The following is a 17,443-nucleotide window of genomic DNA, read 5'->3' as shown; positions in this document are numbered from 1 at the left end:
AATATTCATCAATTTGTCTATTAATTTTTGTTTAAAGATAGAAAAATATGGAAAATCAAGAATGTATTGAGAATGCATTAAGGCCCGGATGGACTGTCTAGAAAAGATAATTTACTCCAAAATTGGGACTTCTAATTACTCCGTCAATTAATCGTTTTTTCCGATAATTGTTAGCTAGCGGTCTAGTTGTTGACAACCGCTAGAACGCCAGCTAACAATTATTGAAAAAAAAAACGATTAATTGCCAAAGTAATTAGGAATCCGAATCCGGAGTAAATGATCTTTTCTAGATGATCCACCTGAGCCTTAATAAATATTCATCAATTTGTCTATTAATTTTTGTTTAAAGATTAAACATATGGAAAATATGGAAAAGAATGTATTGAGAATACATTAATTTTTAATATGCTATATTACCCCATCCCCTATTTTCTATGTACATCATACCCATGTATTCAAAAACCAAATAAATATCTCGATCGTTGTTGGCCTTATGTAAACCGATGAGTTGAATGATATTCTCGTGATTGGAGAAAGACATGAGGAACATGATCTCCCGGAACGTTCGCTGGGCATCAGTTTGATTCCTGAAGGCATCGAAGATCTTCTTCACAGCTACGGTCTCCTTGGATCGTTTATCCACCGCCTTCCACACGATTCCATATGCCTAGGATAATCGATTGAAAAATAATACTGAGAAGACCGTGGAAAAATAGTACATGGCCGTCAGAATTTGAATATTTATTTCAGATCAATAGAATCCATCAAAGTTTATGTGTGGCAATCGAGTCACCGGGAATAAACAACACCAGACGCTTGGTACCATTGTTTTATCTATATCTCCAGGCACGTTTTTATAAAATACAAATACAGTTATCTGTGTGAATAAATGTTCCCTCTAACAGGGAAAAAACACATTTTTCATTTTTATTATCAGCACATGCCCGCAATCGCTTTCATTATTTCTATTTCTATTTTTCCATTGCGAATTGATAAGGAATTCATTCAAATTCAGTCAAGTGATTACAGCATGTGAAATTATCACAGGTACATGATGATTAGATTTCAAATGATTTGAGATGATTTCGAGTAATTTCGGATAATTTTAAATAATTTTAAATCATTTTAAGGCCCGGATGGACTGTCCGGAAAAGATAATTTACTCCAAAATTGGGACTTCTAATTACTCCGTCGATTAATCGTTTTTTCCGATAATTGTTAGCAGGCGGCTTAGTTGTTGACAACCGCTAGAACGCTAGCTAACAATTATTGAAAAAAACGATTAATTGCCAAAGTAATTAGGAATCCGAATTTCGGAGTAAATTATCTTTTCTAGATAATCCACCCGAGCCTTAAATAATTTCTTTCAAATAATTTCTAATAATTTTAAATCATTTAAAATAATTTCTTTCAAATAATTTTCATGACTTCAACGATTTCATGTGACAGTAATCTATAAATTACAGATATGATTTCGCGAATGAACAGCACCTCAGCCACGTGTAATGAAAATTCTAATTAAAACGTTAATCAGACCAAGAGAAATTACAAGGTCAATTACTCCGTCAATTGCCGGTAACTTTAATAGCAACAATAGCTAAATTACCGTACATTGACTAATTGATGTGGATCATCACGTGGTCATCAATCCGATGGGACAGGTGGAGTTCAATAACAGTCTATCGACTAAACTCTGTGATAAGTACAATCAATTTACCCCTTTTCCAAGCCGACGAATGATATTGTACTGCTTGGTGACATGATTATCAATTTCCGCCAATTTCTCCCCATTGCTCTTCCCGGACATATTTTTTTATGCTGGGTATTCTGGGCTACAGCATGAATCCACACAATATGTATTTTTGTTTTTCGTTTGCAATGAGATAAAATTGAAGTGCGCACGAGAATTTAACAGCACGAGATGAAGGAGCGCACACTCTACACGGCACATTCACATATCTCGTATACATCCGAATGGTTTGAAATGAATAAAAAACCACCTTGCTTCCCTCAACATTTGACAGATCGGTATATCGTGTTTATGGAGGTGTAAGGGTGGTTGCTTGGTGACCACAATCGACAACATTCAAATTACAAAGTCACGGGGCGTCACTCGTACTTTTTTAAAAAAAGTTCATTTACTTGATAGAAGTATCTATTTTAATATAAAAAAAAATATAGATATTCCTCCAGCTGATGACGACTCGTATATATCTCCTAAAAAAAAATTGGTATTTCAAAAAAATAAATAATAATCAGTGAAATGATATTGAGACCTATTAAAAATCGTTCCATTCTCAATTTTTAACATTCTCTATATGTTTATAGAAGGATAAATGGGTAAATGGAGTACTTAGTAATTAGGGTAATTAGTTGATTGATGGAGTGTCGAATGGGATATTATAAAAATAAAATATTGTAATAATGTGCATGAGAAACAACGTCACATTTTTGTACATATTTTATTGAAATTTCTCACAATATTCTTATAATAATCCCATTACCAAAATAAACCTCTTTCATTTTCCAACATCGAAACTCGGTTTCGGCTCATAATCAGGTGATCTGAGGTGTGGAATAATAAACTAAAAATGCTTCATGGTCCCGAGGGCATCAAAGAAAAAATTCAAGAGTCCACTCTAGGTGGAAATAAGAAAATGATACTAACGTACGATAAAGTATAAGAATGACACTTGGAAAACAATTTTACATTCCTCTGCACCTCGAGTACTTGATATCGTTGATAGCATGTACTCGATGATTCAGTCTATTGAATCATTAACTTTATCGGTCTTTATGGAAGTCTGAGGTTGTCGATGCATTTTTGTCGTTCTGTTTTTCTTGTCGTTTTGATTTTTTCTTTCAGAAAATTAAAGGCAAATCGACGAAGCCTCGGACGATCGAGTGGGAATCTCTACTTCCTGGGCTGTTGGATGTGGATGGGCCTCGAAGTGTGCATGGGACGATCGTCATGAGTTGGAATCGGTTTTTCATGGAAATGTTGTACAGCCTCGGGAGGAAAGTCAGCGTGACCCCTGGATGGTACTCCACTGATCATCACAGTCTTTGGAGGACTGAAAAAAAAACAGAATTCCGGAAAATCCCAAGACTATTACAAAGTGCTAAACGACATTTTTTCCAGTTATCAGCTAATATCTCGGAATTAAAAAAAGATAGAGCTATTTTCATAGATACCTTTTTTGCAGCTCTCATTTTTTTCTACAAATAATACTTTTACAAAAATATCGCCATCTCCCATCAATTCCAAGATATCTGGCTCAAAGCAAGTGAATAAAGGAGAAACACGTCGAAACCACTTTTTTCTAATTCTTCCTGTCCATCAATATATCTCAAAAACCGGGTATTTAATTACAAAACACTAAAGGACTTTTTTGTAGCTGATTAAATTTCAGATGGAAAAGGTCTCCGACATTTTCTTCTAAAATCGATAATTCTCTGAATAGATCGCAATAATAAAAATGAAAAATTCGTCAAATCGCAAAAAGTTGAGCTGAATAAAAAAATGAAAAGTATTTATCACCTTCCCAATGGCTTGCTATCCTCGCTGTCCTTGCTGGGCTTCACCTCGCGATCCTCTTTGGGTGTCTTATGTTGGGTTATTCTCATTCCTCCAGCCTTAACTAAATCCAAAATCCCCGGGTTGTCATTCATTAATAAAATCCACAAATTCTAACGAAACAACAATAAATTACAAACCTGCTGGTGGATGGCCGGCCTTGAGCTTGCACTCCTCGAAACTCGACATTTTTTCAACGATGAAGCCAACAACAATATGGTAAGATCAACAGATATTATTGGCAATGACGCAGTGCAAAGTGAATACGTTGTATCATAACAGCTGCCAATTGCCTTCGGTGTCTCATCCAACGAAAACACGACGAAAAAAAAATAAAATACTGCGGCACTCTGGCTTATCGATCGATTGTGTATACTTCCATCTCCAGTTAATTCAAGTCACGTGGTCCTTACGTCGTGTCACTTCCGCTTGTCTCAATCGAAATCCTCAAACTGTACACAAAATCGTGGCATCGGCATATTGGCTCTGACGTGGGGTTAAGTTATTAAAAATGAAAAAATACGGTGCAAGTTTTATCGGTTTTCTCTGCATTTTCGCAGTAGCCAATGCCGGTGGACCCACCCTAGTGCTCCTGGACAATCTCGCCATCAAGGAATCCCACTCGATCTTCTTCAAATGGCTGCAAGGTACTTAAATTCGTGCTAAATGTCCTGTAAAAAACCTTAACCTCCAGGTAATTCTCTGATTATTATGAACGAGGGATGCATTTCAGATCGGGATTTCAGCCTGACCTTCAGACTAGCTGACGACGCCAACCTGGTGCTCTCAAAATACGGAGAATTCTTGTACAAACACCTGATAATCTTCGCTCCATCAGTAGAAGAGTTTGGTGGAGCTCTGAACATCGATGCTGTGACAGATTTCATTGATGGAGGTGGCAATGTCCTGGTGGCTGGATCATCCCACTCAGGAGATGTTTTACGTGAACTAGCCTCTGAAAATGGTTTTGAAGTCGACGAGGAAGGGGCAACTGTCATCGATCATCTGAATTACGACGTCAGTGACAGTGGACATCATACGACGATTGTTGCTGATCCTGAGAACCTCATCAATGCTCCAGTGATTGTTGGAAGTAAGGATGTGTCACCGTTGCTCTACGAGGGCACTGGACTCATTGCCGACCCGGAGAATCCTCTGGTGCTCCGTTTACTCACAGCATCGAGTTCGGCCTATTCTTATAATTCTGATCAGCCAGTCAAGGAGTATCCTCACGCTGTTGGCAAGAATACTCTCCTGATTGCTGCTCTGCAGGCGAGGAACAATGCTCGTGTACTCTTCTCTGGATCTCTTTATTTCTTCAGCGATGAGGCATTCACCAGTTCTGTTCAAAAGGCCCAAGGCAAGTTTAATCAGATTCAGTACTTTATGATAATTTGAAATATGTTTGATGTTAATAAGATTTTTCTGCTCTCAGGAGGTAAAAAATGGGAGAAATCGGGAAACGAAGTTGTTGCAAAGGCGATGACACAGTGGGTATTCAAGGAGAACGGAGTTATTCGAGTTTCCTCAGTGAATCACCGCAGGATTGGCGAGGACAAGCCCCCGGCAGCCTACACCATCATGGAGGACGTCATCTACTCCATCACAGTGGAAAAACTCTCCGGTGACAAGTGGATACCATACGAGGCCAATGACTTGCAACTGGAGTTTGTCCGCATCGATCCCTTCGTCAGAATGACAATGACACCCTCGGGGTATGGAAAATATGAGGCGCGATTCAAAATCCCTGATGTCTACGGGGTTTATCAGTTCAAAGTCGATTACAAGAGAATTGGACTCACACATTTGTACAGTACAACTCAAGTCTCTGTACGACCACTCCAGCACACGCAGTACGAGAGATTTATTCCAAGTGCTTATCCGTATTATGCCAGTGCGTTCTCCATGATGGGAGGTGTTTTCCTATTTTCTCTGGTGTTCCTGCACTACAGGGATCCCACGAAATCCAAAGCTGAGTAATTTTGAAATAATTGAAGATTTCATCACATCCTATCTTTAAGTACTAGATACATCGTGATACAGTTGTAATAATGCGTTGGAAATAATTCATCTGAAACGTCAGTTGTTTTTAATCTTTTTGCATAAACAGGTATTTGTAAATAATGGTTTTGATATTTCTGTTATCAATCAACTCCTCTCCCATTATAATCAACTAGATAATGCAGTGGGGATTTATGCAAATTTTAATATTAACTCTCTGTAATTGAAGTTTGTACAGACATCAATATTGTTGCTGGATCCAGCGATACTGAGGATCTTGTGGGGTGTCTCGTGATAGATAATACTGTACACTGTGTTGCTTGATGTAGGGACTTTGGCGAGGGTTTCTGCTTGATAACTGAGATGATACACGTGGGGCATTGCACCTCCCGTGATTATTCGTTCTTCGTAGATCGAGGCTACGTGGATCCCTTGGTCTGGAAGCTCGAAAATTGTTGCTGGCTCCATCGTGCGAAGGTGCCACAGGGATAAATGAGGGCCTCCTCCACATACCTGGGAAGAATTGTATTCAATAATAATAGGGCTGCGCAGGCTAATATGATCCCCTTTTATTTAAATTGCTGTATTAATTTTGATTTTTTATTTTTGGAAAATCAAATCTGAAATACGTAATTTATCTCTATTTATGTTTGTTTAAACATTGAAAATTGTGGAGAATTAAGAATGCAATCGTTTTTAATGGGCATTTCCTGTAATTTAACAGGATTTAATACATATTTTACTTACAAGCCAATCTTCTGTGAAATCCACTGCTCCCACCCATTTTCCCAGCCTCGGTCTTGCCACTTTGTCCACTAAATGGGGCTGGATAACATTTGTATTCTCGTTTTTACGTACATCCCAGAGTTTCACTGAACCATCTTCACTCGTTGATGCCAGTTGATTGTTCCTGGAAATCGATTCCCTTATAATTCTTCTCTCAAAAATTGTATAGTGTCATTTAATGAAGAAATTAGAGGCTCACAGTAAAGCTAGATTATGAATATAATCCGTATGGCCTTCGAATTTCCTCAGCACCTTCCCATGTTCCAGATCCACAGCATAAATTCTGTTATCCCCCAGGCCTGCATAGACAACATGATCCGTAGTGGAATAAACTAAATCGTTAACATCAGGTTTCTCCGAAGTGTCTCTGAAACAATAAACCCAGGATTAGCTCAATATTCCTTTTGCAAGGCAGGCGTAATGTTTTATTTTTTTTAATTACCTGTCCACTGGCATTTGAATGGTCCACGATACCTTGCTTTTAGGCGCTTTGTCTGAAGTCAAAACCTTCCAATCCCACCCAGAAATCTCACCAGCAGTTCCTGTCACTAAAAAATTCTCTGTTGTCAACATACTCTCGATATGCTGATCAACATGTGCTGAGAATTTATGCAGCGGTCCTGGCAAATCATTGTCGTTCTCCTTACTGGGCCCCAGTATCCTCGGAATACTTGAAAAAAAAACAATTGAATTATTTTTTTATTGATAACAATTGGAGAAGACTGGATGAATTACAAACACTCACTCGAATACCGATATATCTCCATAAATATTGCTGCATATCAAAAATTTACCGCTGGGTGAAAATGTTTGAGATAATACTGTGTTATAAAACAGTTTTTGTTTATCAATATCTTCAGTCATATTTTTTAATTTACAATGAGAGTTGCCGGGTTCACGATTTGATTGAGAGGGTTGAGAATGTAAATAAGCAATAAACAGAGAGTCATGAATTCAGCAGATTGCACGAATCTAGTGATCTTCAGGTAGCCAGCAGCCATTTTCCCTCGATTCAATATTCCCTAGGGTGTCAGCCAATTGCAACTCAACGTTTCCCCCTAGATCAGTTTGAATTCGAAGCTGCAGCAGCCGTTAGCATTTCAGAAAAACGTTCACCACCAAACACTGAGCATCATATATCAGCTGCACGGAAACTCGATCAGTTTCAATCGTTATTTCTGAACAGGAGTTTTAAATAAGATACAATACGTAAATTGAGGGATTGAGAGTGACAAAAAAGGTGCTGATTGAATTATTCTATATTCGTAAGCCTCTGAACAATTGACTTCTGACACCAGATGACACAGAGAATCAAGTGGGTACGTCAGAGGTACGTTCATCAGGTACGTTGAAACAATTCGATATCATTCAAATGATTATTAATTAATAAATACTGATGAGAGATTAATTTTTACTGTATTATTGTCATTTACAGTGTTCGTCGTTCAACAGGTCACTGCTGTTTATAATCCTGTGTTGATAATTGAGACGCCATCGTAGATGTTTGGAATAATAATTTGAAGACAGTTGAAGGAATTAAAGAGACCAGGAATTTCCGTGAGCCCTTTCAGCAGCCAAATCAGCAAGATGTATCAAAACTTGAAATTCGATTCTCCCTACGCAGCAAATGCCCCCATGTGGTCAGATTTCAGCTCCAGTCCTAACATATCAACAGAATATTTTGAGGTGCTTCATCCAGAGAATGAGACCCCATTCCTCGAGGTACCCGAGAAAATGCGCCTGAACAGATCTGATTTCGACAACTCCCCAGTTTTTAACACTCAAAATGGACTCCTGGCTCCAGGATCATCTCAAGTAACCTCGACCTTCACGGACGCCATCGACACGATAAACATGACGCCTGTCAGGGTAGTTTCTCCAAATGGTAAAAATTTCAAAGTTGTCAAAGAAACAACCGTCAATGAGGTTTTGATGGAAGTGATGGCGATTGCTTCATCGGCCTCAAAACCAAAACGTAAACCTGTGAATTTGAACAAAACACAGGGGGCACTCGGTAATTCACAGAAGACCCCAGCAAAATCGAGACCAGTCACTCGTTCTATGCACCTTGCAGAGGGTATTAAGTCAGCCACTCCATCAACCAAATCCCTGGCACTCAATACTCGTCGAAGTGTCGCCCCTCAGAAATTGGCTACCCCAGCAAAAGCTGTTGACACTACTGATTCGTCTGCTACAAACGACGCTGGAGTTCCCATCTCCAAAATAATAAGGACACCAGTCTTGAACATCAGAAAAACTCTTCCTGCGACTGAAAGTGTTCAGGACAAGACTCCTGTTGCTCCAGCTGAGATTGAAGAACAGGAAATCGATAAAGACGTGACTATACAAGCGGAACCAGTCGAGGAGACTATTCCACAGCAATCGGAAGAGGATAGGAATCACCTAGTTTCTTCAACGCCAGCTCCGAAGCCGACAGCTGTGAAGTCGAATAAATTGGGCAGTAATTTGGCATCTCCACTTGCACCTCAGCCCATTCAGTCACAGCATCACGTTGGGCTTTCAGTAAAATTAGAAAAGACTCAGTCTGATCAAGCAATCGATGACGAAGAGTACGAGGAGGTCGAGGAGGGGGGATTCGAACTGGTCGAAGATTTTGATTACTATCAAGTCCATCACAATCGGTTCACGGAGAAGCGCAAAGCACGTCGTGTCCAGCCCTCCGTGTTGACCAGTCACGCCAGAAGACGCAGCAGTATCCTGAAGATTCGTCGTGTATCCAATCAGTACGTGAGCCTCGCTGAAGCCGTGAAGAAGTTCGAAAAGGGGACACCAACGCGTTTCCACACTGTCAGTAATAAGCATCCCAAACCAAAGAACCTGCAGGTGGTTAAGCAACAAGCATTGAAGAAGACCATTCCAATTTCTCCGGCTCTGACATCCAAGAATAGAGTGAGGCGTCGGGCCGTGCCGAGTCAGGCGGAACTCGAAGAGATTGAGCTGCAAAAAATGAAGAGCCATCAGATTCGTGCCAATCCTGTCCCCACGAATATTCTTCAAGCACCACAGCCCATGAAGAGTGTTCCCAAGAAACCGTTGACGTCTCAAAAGCCTTTCCATTTAACTAACCCGAAGAGAGCTTCATCCAGGGCACCGACACAGGCACCTGTTGTCCCCTCATCTGCACAACAATCGAGAAAACCAGCGAAAAAAGTTGTGCCAACAGTAGTGAGCTCTGATGGTGGTGTCACAATAGTAGAGACCCAAATATTACATTTTGGAATTCCTATTCCTCAAAAGGCTCAAGTCACCGGCTCAGCCAAGAAGAAGACCACTCAGCCATTGCCGTTTAATTTCGAGGCCCGTAACAAGCTCTTCATGACGAAGAAGGAAGAGAAGTTGAAGAAATTGCAGAATGAGGAGGAGCAGAAGGCTAAAGTAGAGTTTCACGCGAGACCGATGCCACTGTCTGCCAAGAAACTTCCTCAGCAGATATCGAGACCTGTGAAAGAACCTGGGAAGGACCAGGATCATCCAGGGGAGCTTCAGGACAAGTACAAGCCAAAAGTACTTCCATTCAGCTTCGAAGCGAGGGATAAAGTGCTCATGAAGAAGAAGGAAGAGCTACGAAAGAAAGTCGAAGAGGAGGAAAAGAAGGCAAGGAAGTTTCACGCAAATCCTGCTCCTCATTTTAAACCAGTTCTTGTGAGGGGTAGGTCGAGGGAGAACATCAAAACAGATGATAAAAATCCAGGAACTGTACGTAATCGATCAGCTGAAAATCACAAGGTTGACGTGAAACTCCAGACTCGAGGACGATCTGTGGAAAATCTGAGAGCATTATCTCGTGATAAATCCAAGGAATCGTTGAAGACTCCAAGTGTTCCACGAATGCTTCAGAAACAGATTTCTCTGGGTAAATTATCGGATCATGCTGATGGAGATCAGGAAAACAGACCCCCAAATCATCAGCCAGTAGCCAAGGGGCAGCCAGCGACTAAATCAAATATGCCTCTGCTTAAACCGAAGCTGAAGAGTCTACCAGTCGAGTTGCACAGTGATAAACGAGCCAGAATGCGCAAGGACTTTGATGAGCAGATCAGGATCAAAGCTGCTCTCAAAGAGGAGAAGAGAAGGAGAGATCAGGAGGAGAGGTTGGCCAGGGAGCAGATGGAAATCAAAGAACTGCGAAAGAAGGCTGAAACCCGAGCAAGGCCAATGCCTGTTTACAAACCGATGACTCTCATCAAATCAACCAAACCACTCACTGCTCCTGAGAGTCCAGCATGGGCTAAATCAAAACATTAATCTTTTACGTGTTATTTTTTAAACTATCATTCTCAAATTATTGATTAGTTTTTTTTTTAAAAACACATCTGTAATCACGAAATCTTCATTTAAAGACGCGTATCTTTTATTTAATTCACTGAACTGTCGTTGGAATATTTCTGCAGAATGTAACAAATTTTTTTATAGCAAAAAAAAGAACGAGGATGTCTTGAGGAGATGAAGGTTTCGAATAAATATTTTGAGAATGAAGAACATTACATTAGGCAATTTATTTTTTTGTTTGTATGAAAAGCATTAAACCAGTATCTCTTAGGGCCACCTTTTTGTTTCAATAATAAATAGGAATTACTCAACCTAAATTATACACATTGATTCTTTGCCAATGACCGTGGAATAAAAGAACTATTGCATGCGTTAATAGTGAACCTTATTGTTTCCTCTCCCCCCCTTTATAAATTTGAGTTATGGCAATTGTTGTCATCTCTAGCATCATTTTATTATTCTCTCTAGCATGGGATTTGATTATTCTTAATTTATTATGCCACATCTAAACAGTTGTTTTAATAACAAAAAAGTACAAAAAATGATTCTATGCTTTTGACAAATGTGTTGACAGTGCTTATTGATGTTTTTCTCAATTGACATATTTTATAATAAATATTAAATTCCATTGCACATTTAAAATGATTTCTTCTTGTACAAAATACTGATCATGTTATAATATCATTTGTACTGTTGTATAAGTACGTACCATTCAACCGAGTTTTAATTGTTGAACGATCAGTAAAGAATAAATATTTCTTTTTATGGACATTGTGGCGTATCACGAATTATGCGCTACTACTATTGATATCAAGATTATTGAAAAAAAAATTAGGCAATGGGTATAATGCGAACGAATTTCTAAAATGATGATATTTCAGATTGTGTTGCTGAGTGCAATTATATAAAAAGATAAACAACCTGATAGTCAAAAGTTCAGTCATTAATTTTCTATATTGGCATTTTTAAATTACCTCAGTCGATGAAAAGCCTCAGTTGGTCTTAAAAAAATTCTAATCCCCTCAAAAACAATAGCATCGCACTGATGCCACTCTAGAACGCATGAAAAACTCCTAAGAATGTGGTTGCTGATTAGTTTGGACGATGCCAGAGCATGATTTCAATATACAAATGAACAAAAAATCAAATAAATACATCTAATGGTATCTTCTGGTCCAAGTTAGTACAACTCAAATTTTTTTTTATGTCTCGTTTGCATTTTCATTATTATTTTTCATCTATCACCTTAATTGAAATTGTTGGTTGTGGCATATGAAAACTAAAAGTCTTATCCCGTATTCTCAACAGAACTGTCACGTCAGAGTTCTTTCAATAGAGCGGACTTGGCGTTTTTCAGTTTATCCAGGCGTCGCTGAAGGTGAGAATTTGCTGTCTCGAGTTCTTCAACGCGACCCTGCGATTCTCTCACCTGAAATGCAAAATTTTTTATAAGATAATTCAACACTGCAAATGATAAATTGATAAATAATCTCACGATGGATAATTTAAACGTACTTCTCGCTGTAATTTACGCTTTTCAACTTTGAGCTCGTCCTCAGCCTTCTCTGAAGCTTCAGCCGCAGATTTATAACGAATAACTTGACTCTCTAGCCTTGCCACTGTTGCTTGCAGCGTCGACATGTCCTGCTCGGCCTTCTGCAGTTTAAATTTATAATCAGCGAGTAGTTTATTAGCTTCTCGTTGAACATCATCCGAGTCAGCTAGGCCTTGAAAAAATAATAAAACATTTATTGGCTGATCCGCTCAATAAAATCAATGGCTAACTGAAGAAACTCACCCAATATTGATCCAGATGATCTTTCGGTTCTGTTTCGGCTCTTTGCCTCCTCCAAGTCTAATCTTAAATGCCTTATCTCATCCTGCAATTCCTTTTTCTCCGAGGCAAACTTCCTCAATCGAACGTCTATAAAAAAAAACCCATAAAGTCAATGAATGGATGCATTAATTACTCGAATGATGTCATGTGATTATTTTTAATTTACCTAATGAGCCTTCGCCAGCATTTTGCAGCAATTCAGCAGCCTCTGTACTGACTAGCACTCGCTTCCTGTTAACTATTCCATTCACTCCACCTGTCTCCTCACTCTCACTCCCCTCATCCTCAACTATAACTAGCCCATTATCCTGTATAAGTGTATCCCTCTCCAATAATTGAGCTCTGCAGAGTTCCAGCTCCTCCTTTAATCGTTGATTAACTCGTTTAAGTTGCTCTGACTCTCTATTCTTTTCCCTGAGCTCCCGTCGCAGAGTCGCCGACGACTCCTCCAGCTCCTCCAGCTTATCCTTCAACAACTCCACTTGATAAGAGTACGAGGATTTTTCATTATCAAGCTGAGCATTGGCGATCATAGCCTTCCTGAACTTCTCCTCGAATTCCTTGAGCTCTAATCTTATGTCCCTGTTGAGACCAGCATCCTCGAGGGAGTCTTCAGATGACCTCCGACTCGATTGAAAATTATTTGAATTCGTAAGGAGACGTGATGTTCTAATTGGATCTGGTGTAACTCTCATGGTTCTTCCATCAGAAGTGCACATGTCGTAGACCCTATCAGCATTCTCCTCAGCTTCTTTCTGCTGTCTCTCGAGTTCTCTCATTCGAATTTCTCTAGCCTCTGCTCTTGCCTGTCTCCTCGCCGCCAATCTAGCTTCTGCCTGAAAAATTTACACAAATATTTCTCTCAATAATCCCAAACTCGTCCCATCCATCCTATCCTATAAGTATCCATTGAAAATTCCGTAACTCTGTCAACGTAAATTTATTCCAATCACATACACCTGATAACTGTACGACGTTGTACCAGTACTTGCTCGACTCATACCAATCCACTTATTATACTTCCCTCAACAATTCATCCTGGAAGAGGATTATTTTATCACTCTCTTTTATTTCTAAACAGTGACTATACCTCCTTGGCTATTTGATCGAGAGCTTGATCCTCAGCAGAGTGTCTGGTGGCGGTACGCCTCCGTCCCGCAACCGTTGACTCCATTATATCCTTATTAAACCTTATTTTATTATCTAATTTTCCTCCAATGTATGATGCCAATCTGTTTTGCACGCACCCTAAACTCTGTGGCCTCACAGAGTATTAGACCACCACACTAAGGACAAAGACAAATGATCAATCAAGCATGATTATCAGTTCTATAATGAATTACTCGTTAACACAAATATCTAGCAGTGCTCTAAAAAAAATTAACATTCCCAAAGTACTACATGAAATAAAGAAAGAATAATGCAGGCATTATTTTAATTGTGTCATTCCACCTGAATAATTACAGCAATTAGCGTCTGATCCATGTGATTATACGATTATTATTAGCGTATTAAAATCAAGGACGTAAAAAGAGTGGACAGAGGTTGATGGCAGTGATGGGTGTTGGGTTAAAAACAACACGGGTGATCACAGTTGGTGTAAAAAATGAGAATAAGAGTGATGGAATGACGGAGTGGTTGAGATAAGGTTGAAGGGCATTAATAAATGATACACGTTACGTGTGTGAACGAGTCACAAGGGCGGACGGATAATTAATATTTACTCCTAGTTTTATCATAATAATCGTGGAAAGAGAATAAATTGTGGAGAACACACACATGCGTATGAGTACACACTAACTCACACCCACATGATACGACATCTGAGCGATATGAGGTACATGCATACATGAGTCACATAAAAAAAAGTTGAAAAGAAGAAGAGGAAAAAATAGGATTTTTTTGAGAGGTATGTTACATCGAGATAAATAAATGAACTCACAGAGGTGATAATGTATCAGCCGGCGGTCGAATGCATTTTCAATTCACTACGGTTTCTATTTCCAGTGGTAAAAATAAACCTCAGACCCTATAAATACTATCAATGGAAATTGGATGACTTGTTCTTCTTCCTTAACATCGATGACCATCTGTAGAACGAAAATGACTGAGTCTGGAGTAATTCAGGTGGTGTACACTGATGTTTCGGTAATAATTTGTCACTTTAGTTGTTGAGGTGAGACGGTCAACCGTACAGACGTTATATTATTATTTTAGAGACACTGTATCGTGATCCAAGTTTGGAAAATCGCACACGAATACCGTGCAAGATCCATTTTTCGATCGAGTAACTGGACAGTGTCTCGACATACACTGGCGTATTTACGCACACAGCAATATAATAAATGGGTGTAGCTGGGGAGATCTGGGGATATTTAGGGAATTGAATTGGCGGCTATGTTAACGCGTGGCTGTTTGAATTGTGGAATTGTCATTTTTACGTGAACATGAATTTATTGAGCATTTATTTTATCCACGCTTTTCAAACGCTTTTATAAATGCCAGGGAAACTATAAAAAGGATCGGAAAATCGAAAATCGATCTACAACTTGGATTTATGAAATTTAGAACTTTATTTTTCTTTAGGTTAACGATAGATATGCATAGGAACAAGGTTAATTATAAACTTTCTACATTAATCACTGTTTCACATTTCACATTCACTGTGAAAAAAAGAAGTGAAGGTCTAGATTAAATGGGGGAGGCATGGGCAAAACGGACACCGTAAGAGAAAAACCTATTTTTTCTCGAGAAAATTTTTGAACATTTTCAAATGACTCGGATATAACCAGGAGAAGAGACAAACTCCGTCGATGAAAATATTTTGTAAGACGAATGGGGGCACGCGATTAATTCTGTGTTTTTTCCATGATTGAAACAAAAAAAAATGATGGGAATGGGAAATAAAGAAATTCGGTAAAATTCAAAATTTAACGGTGTCCGGTTGGCCCTGAGTGTCCGTTTTGCACCCGTCTCCCATAATTTTTATTCTCGATGGATTTTTTTCATAGTTAATTGCAAACGTATTCGAAGAATAAATCATCTTCTTTGAATAAATTACTGTGCGCACTCCAGACACTAAAAATAAGTAAGAGAAAATAATCAGTAACGAAATAGATAGCGAATAATAAATTGACGATCTGGAAATAGCACTTACATTTACGATCTGATGGAGACACGAACAAGAATCATGAGTGAAATGTCCGCAACCACGTTCTTTGAAGCTGGTATTGGACTGAATGGGCATGGTGCAGACACTACATTTACTTCCAATTGGATTTTTCAAACAATCTCGACACTGAAATTAAATTACTCGAGGAATTCCCCTTTGAATATTATCCCTCAAAATATTCCAAAAAAATAAGAATTACCAGAATATTATAATATATTACTTCGCGAAAATATTAGCCCGAAAAATGTTACAAGTCGAGATTTTATGATGTCATTATACTGTTTTTAAAAATATTACAAATGTAAGCATTATGATATAAATTCTTTACTGCGCAGAAATATTATACTGGCAAAATATTGTTGCCTTCAATTTTTTTTGAAGCGATATCCCCAAGTGCAGTCCATTGTTGGGATTTGCTTGAGCGAGCTGGTGATTACTTTTGTGTGAATTATGAAATCGATATTATAAAAGTTCGCTGGTAATTGATAGTTATACACTAGATACAACAATTAATTGTTTTTTCTCTTGTTCTTGTAATGTTTCAAAGAAATCTGTGTTTTGTTGAAACATTTTTGGCTGCAATATTCTGCTCTAATATTTTGAAGCAATAATTTTTTCAGTTGTAATATTTTTTTGTTGAGATTTTCTAAGGTAAATTTTGAGTTTTCATTTTGATAGGTAGCCACGGAAAAAAATATTGAGTGATAATAACGTAGAGAAAACCTTTCTCGTGGTTCCAGGAAGTGAGCTGCATTCAGAGTCATAATGCCCACACTCAAGCTGGACTCTTCTCCTAGTATTCGTCAAACTTTCCGAAGAATACCTGCCCTCTCCCCCAGAGACTCCGACGTTTATCCTTTTAAATATTAAATCCTTAATTTATCTATCTTTGTTAGAAATAGAAAAATGTCAAGAAGGAATGAAACAGTCTCTAATTCCTTCATACCCAACACCAGCTGAGGCTCCACCACGCGGGACGTCGTCATCAGTTCCCACACAGAAAGGACAGGGCTATAAATAAATAACATAATGCAATAAACAATTTGTTATTAAATTGCTAAAATCTCCATCGAGATTGCTACATACTATATCAAGAAATCCCCCTGCATCTTTCGCCGCCAGAAGTTTATCCGCATAACATATTCGATGAAACTGATGTCCACAATCTAGTTCGTAACTATTACGAGTAATTCTCTGACCGCAAATGGGACATACTAAATTTCGCCCTCGAGGACGTGTAGACGGTGGTGGAGAAGCGTTTCTGCAATAAAATACAGGAAAAAGTCTTGAATCAGCTACAATCATTGAGTTTCGTTCGCTTTTACCTTCTGTAATGATTTTCATAGTTACGATATTCTCGTCGTCTACTGTAAGCGTATGCACCGAGAGCTAAGAGTATTCCAATTCCGAAAACACCAACGAATAACTGGGGCATGATGTGGACAGCTTAATAATTTGTTCTCGATAACGATCCTTGAATTTATGAGTTTTCTTTTTCCTCAGGTACGCTGGGAGCTCATTGCCATTTTCTGTTAGTAATTCTGCACAAATTGAAAGTAAACACAGCAATTGGTGTGACAAATACATGAAGCAATATTGATTAATGCAGTTTATTTATTTATACAGACCTTTCGGAGAGAATCTTCAATGCAGAAATCAACAATTGATTGGGTTTACTGTCTGTTCGTTAGACCAGAAGTTCTTCCAGAAGAACTTCCAAATTGGGAATTTTTCATTTGATTGGAATTGCTCAGTCGTGCAGTTGCCAATTTCACATATG

The 17,443-nt window shown here is 38.7% G+C and overlaps 7 protein-coding genes across 12 annotated transcripts in view; 2 read left to right on the top strand and 5 right to left on the bottom strand.

Moving 5' to 3' along the window:
- Window positions 1–2,370, bottom strand: part of Erk7 (Extracellularly regulated kinase 7) — a 5,777-nt gene extending 3,407 nt beyond the window's left edge. For all 4 annotated transcript variants that reach the window (XR_892022.1, XR_892023.1, XM_011302034.1 and 1 more), the window contains exons 1-2: window positions 1,718–2,370; window positions 448–667 (exon numbers count right to left, since the gene is read on the bottom strand). Coding sequence is in view for 2 of the 4 variants with exons in the window: in XM_011302034.1 (XP_011300336.1) it covers window positions 448–667; window positions 1,718–1,807 (310 nt within the window). In the remaining 2 variants the exon portion in view is untranslated. The remainder of the gene's footprint in view (window positions 1–447; window positions 668–1,717) is intronic.
- An 84-nt stretch (window positions 2,371–2,454) lies between these two features.
- LOC105264869 (death-associated protein 1) lies at window positions 2,455–3,860 on the bottom strand. Its single transcript, XM_011302031.1, has 3 exons — window positions 3,718–3,860; window positions 3,542–3,641; window positions 2,455–3,074 (listed from the first exon to the last, which is right to left on the bottom strand). Exons 1-3 carry the CDS (start codon window positions 3,764–3,766, stop codon window positions 2,915–2,917), a joined length of 309 nt encoding a protein of 102 aa, XP_011300333.1. The 5' UTR covers window positions 3,767–3,860; the 3' UTR covers window positions 2,455–2,914.
- A 130-nt stretch (window positions 3,861–3,990) lies between these two features.
- Window positions 3,991–5,701, top strand: Ost48 (dolichyl-diphosphooligosaccharide--protein glycosyltransferase non-catalytic subunit Ost48). The gene is made up of 3 exons (XM_011302032.1): window positions 3,991–4,224; window positions 4,311–4,937; window positions 5,013–5,701. The coding sequence occupies exons 1-3, from the start codon at window positions 4,089–4,091 to the stop codon at window positions 5,555–5,557; spliced, it is 1,308 nt and encodes a 435-aa protein (XP_011300334.1). The 5' UTR covers window positions 3,991–4,088; the 3' UTR covers window positions 5,558–5,701.
- Window positions 5,644–7,324, bottom strand: thoc6 (THO complex 6). The gene is made up of 5 exons (XM_011302033.1): window positions 7,110–7,324; window positions 6,807–7,034; window positions 6,564–6,731; window positions 6,326–6,488; window positions 5,644–6,091 (listed from the first exon to the last, which is right to left on the bottom strand). The coding sequence occupies exons 1-5, from the start codon at window positions 7,226–7,228 to the stop codon at window positions 5,771–5,773; spliced, it is 999 nt and encodes a 332-aa protein (XP_011300335.1). The 5' UTR covers window positions 7,229–7,324; the 3' UTR covers window positions 5,644–5,770.
- A 117-nt stretch (window positions 7,325–7,441) lies between these two features.
- Window positions 7,442–11,026, top strand: LOC105264866 (targeting protein for Xklp2). The gene is made up of 2 exons (XM_011302025.1): window positions 7,442–7,707; window positions 7,800–11,026. Exon 2 carries the CDS (start codon window positions 7,952–7,954, stop codon window positions 10,628–10,630), a length of 2,679 nt encoding a protein of 892 aa, XP_011300327.1. The 5' UTR covers window positions 7,442–7,707; window positions 7,800–7,951; the 3' UTR covers window positions 10,631–11,026.
- On the bottom strand, window positions 10,863–14,521 carry LOC105264867 (leucine-rich repeat flightless-interacting protein 2). Of its 3 annotated transcripts, none has more exons than XM_011302027.1 (6): window positions 14,434–14,517; window positions 13,582–13,777; window positions 12,658–13,327; window positions 12,453–12,578; window positions 12,170–12,381; window positions 10,863–12,083 (listed from the first exon to the last, which is right to left on the bottom strand). In XM_011302027.1, the coding sequence occupies exons 2-6, from the start codon at window positions 13,663–13,665 to the stop codon at window positions 11,973–11,975; spliced, it is 1,203 nt and encodes a 400-aa protein (XP_011300329.1). In that variant the 5' UTR covers window positions 13,666–13,777; window positions 14,434–14,517; the 3' UTR covers window positions 10,863–11,972. The 3 variants fall into 3 exon arrangements, with proteins under 3 accessions (XP_011300329.1, XP_011300328.1, XP_011300330.1); XM_011302026.1 differs by lacking the exon at window positions 14,434–14,517 and adding an exon at window positions 14,216–14,368 and having other exon boundaries at window positions 13,582–13,671; XM_011302028.1 differs by lacking the exon at window positions 13,582–13,777 and having other exon boundaries at window positions 14,434–14,521.
- A 524-nt stretch (window positions 14,522–15,045) lies between these two features.
- LOC105264868 (uncharacterized) lies at window positions 15,046–17,402 on the bottom strand. The gene is made up of 7 exons (XM_011302030.1): window positions 17,292–17,402; window positions 16,989–17,204; window positions 16,750–16,924; window positions 16,610–16,674; window positions 16,387–16,519; window positions 15,649–15,789; window positions 15,046–15,569 (listed from the first exon to the last, which is right to left on the bottom strand). Exons 2-7 carry the CDS (start codon window positions 17,096–17,098, stop codon window positions 15,549–15,551), a joined length of 645 nt encoding a protein of 214 aa, XP_011300332.1. The 5' UTR covers window positions 17,099–17,204; window positions 17,292–17,402; the 3' UTR covers window positions 15,046–15,548.
- Between the last annotated feature and the right edge of the window lie 41 nt (window positions 17,403–17,443).

This window comes from Fopius arisanus, unplaced genomic scaffold (assembly GCF_000806365.1).
Source record: "Fopius arisanus strain USDA-PBARC FA_bdor unplaced genomic scaffold, ASM80636v1 scaffold00026, whole genome shotgun sequence".
Classification (NCBI taxonomy): Eukaryota; Metazoa; Arthropoda; class Insecta; order Hymenoptera; family Braconidae; genus Fopius; species Fopius arisanus.
The sequence above is the reverse complement of the archived record's forward strand: the minus strand, read 5'-3'. Positions and strand labels throughout refer to the sequence as shown.

Excerpts from the sequence above, each read along its gene's own strand:
- LOC105264866 (XM_011302025.1), top strand. The coding sequence starts at position 7,952 with ATGTATCAAAACTTGAAATTCGATTCTCCCTACGCAGCAAATGCCCCC.
- LOC105264868 (XM_011302030.1), bottom strand. The coding sequence starts at position 17,098 with ATGCCCCAGTTATTCGTTGGTGTTTTCGGAATTGGAATACTCTTAGCT. Across the intron at positions 16,925-16,988 it reads TATGAAAATCATTACAGAAG|AAACGCTTCTCCACCACCGT; the intron begins GTAAAAGCGAAC and ends ATTTTATTGCAG. Across the intron at positions 15,790-16,386 it reads TTCCTGGAACCACGAGAAAG|TGTCGAGATTGTTTGAAAAA; the intron begins GTTTTCTCTACG and ends ATTTAATTTCAG.
- LOC105264867 (XM_011302026.1), bottom strand. The coding sequence starts at position 14,272 with ATGTGTGTGTTCTCCACAATTTATTCTCTTTCCACGATTATTATGATA. Across the intron at positions 13,672-14,215 it reads TTATTATGATAAAACTAGGA|GATATAATGGAGTCAACGGT; the intron begins GTAAATATTAAT and ends AGGTTTAATAAG. Across the intron at positions 13,328-13,581 it reads TCGATCAAATAGCCAAGGAG|GCAGAAGCTAGATTGGCGGC; the intron begins GTATAGTCACTG and ends TAAATTTTTCAG.
- thoc6 (XM_011302033.1), bottom strand. The coding sequence starts at position 7,228 with ATGACTGAAGATATTGATAAACAAAAACTGTTTTATAACACAGTATTA. Across the intron at positions 7,035-7,109 it reads GGAGATATATCGGTATTCGA|TATTCCGAGGATACTGGGGC; the intron begins GTGAGTGTTTGT and ends TTTTTTTTCAAG. Across the intron at positions 6,732-6,806 it reads ATTCAAATGCCAGTGGACAG|AGACACTTCGGAGAAACCTG; the intron begins GTAATTAAAAAA and ends TTATTGTTTCAG.
- Ost48 (XM_011302032.1), top strand. The coding sequence starts at position 4,089 with ATGAAAAAATACGGTGCAAGTTTTATCGGTTTTCTCTGCATTTTCGCA. Across the intron at positions 4,225-4,310 it reads CTTCTTCAAATGGCTGCAAG|ATCGGGATTTCAGCCTGACC; the intron begins GTACTTAAATTC and ends GATGCATTTCAG. Across the intron at positions 4,938-5,012 it reads TTCTGTTCAAAAGGCCCAAG|GAGGTAAAAAATGGGAGAAA; the intron begins GCAAGTTTAATC and ends TTCTGCTCTCAG.
- LOC105264869 (XM_011302031.1), bottom strand. The coding sequence starts at position 3,766 with ATGTCGAGTTTCGAGGAGTGCAAGCTCAAGGCCGGCCATCCACCAGCA. Across the intron at positions 3,642-3,717 it reads GGCCGGCCATCCACCAGCAG|TTAAGGCTGGAGGAATGAGA; the intron begins GTTTGTAATTTA and ends TTTTGGATTTAG. Across the intron at positions 3,075-3,541 it reads GATAGCAAGCCATTGGGAAG|TCCTCCAAAGACTGTGATGA; the intron begins GTGATAAATACT and ends TTTTTTTTTCAG.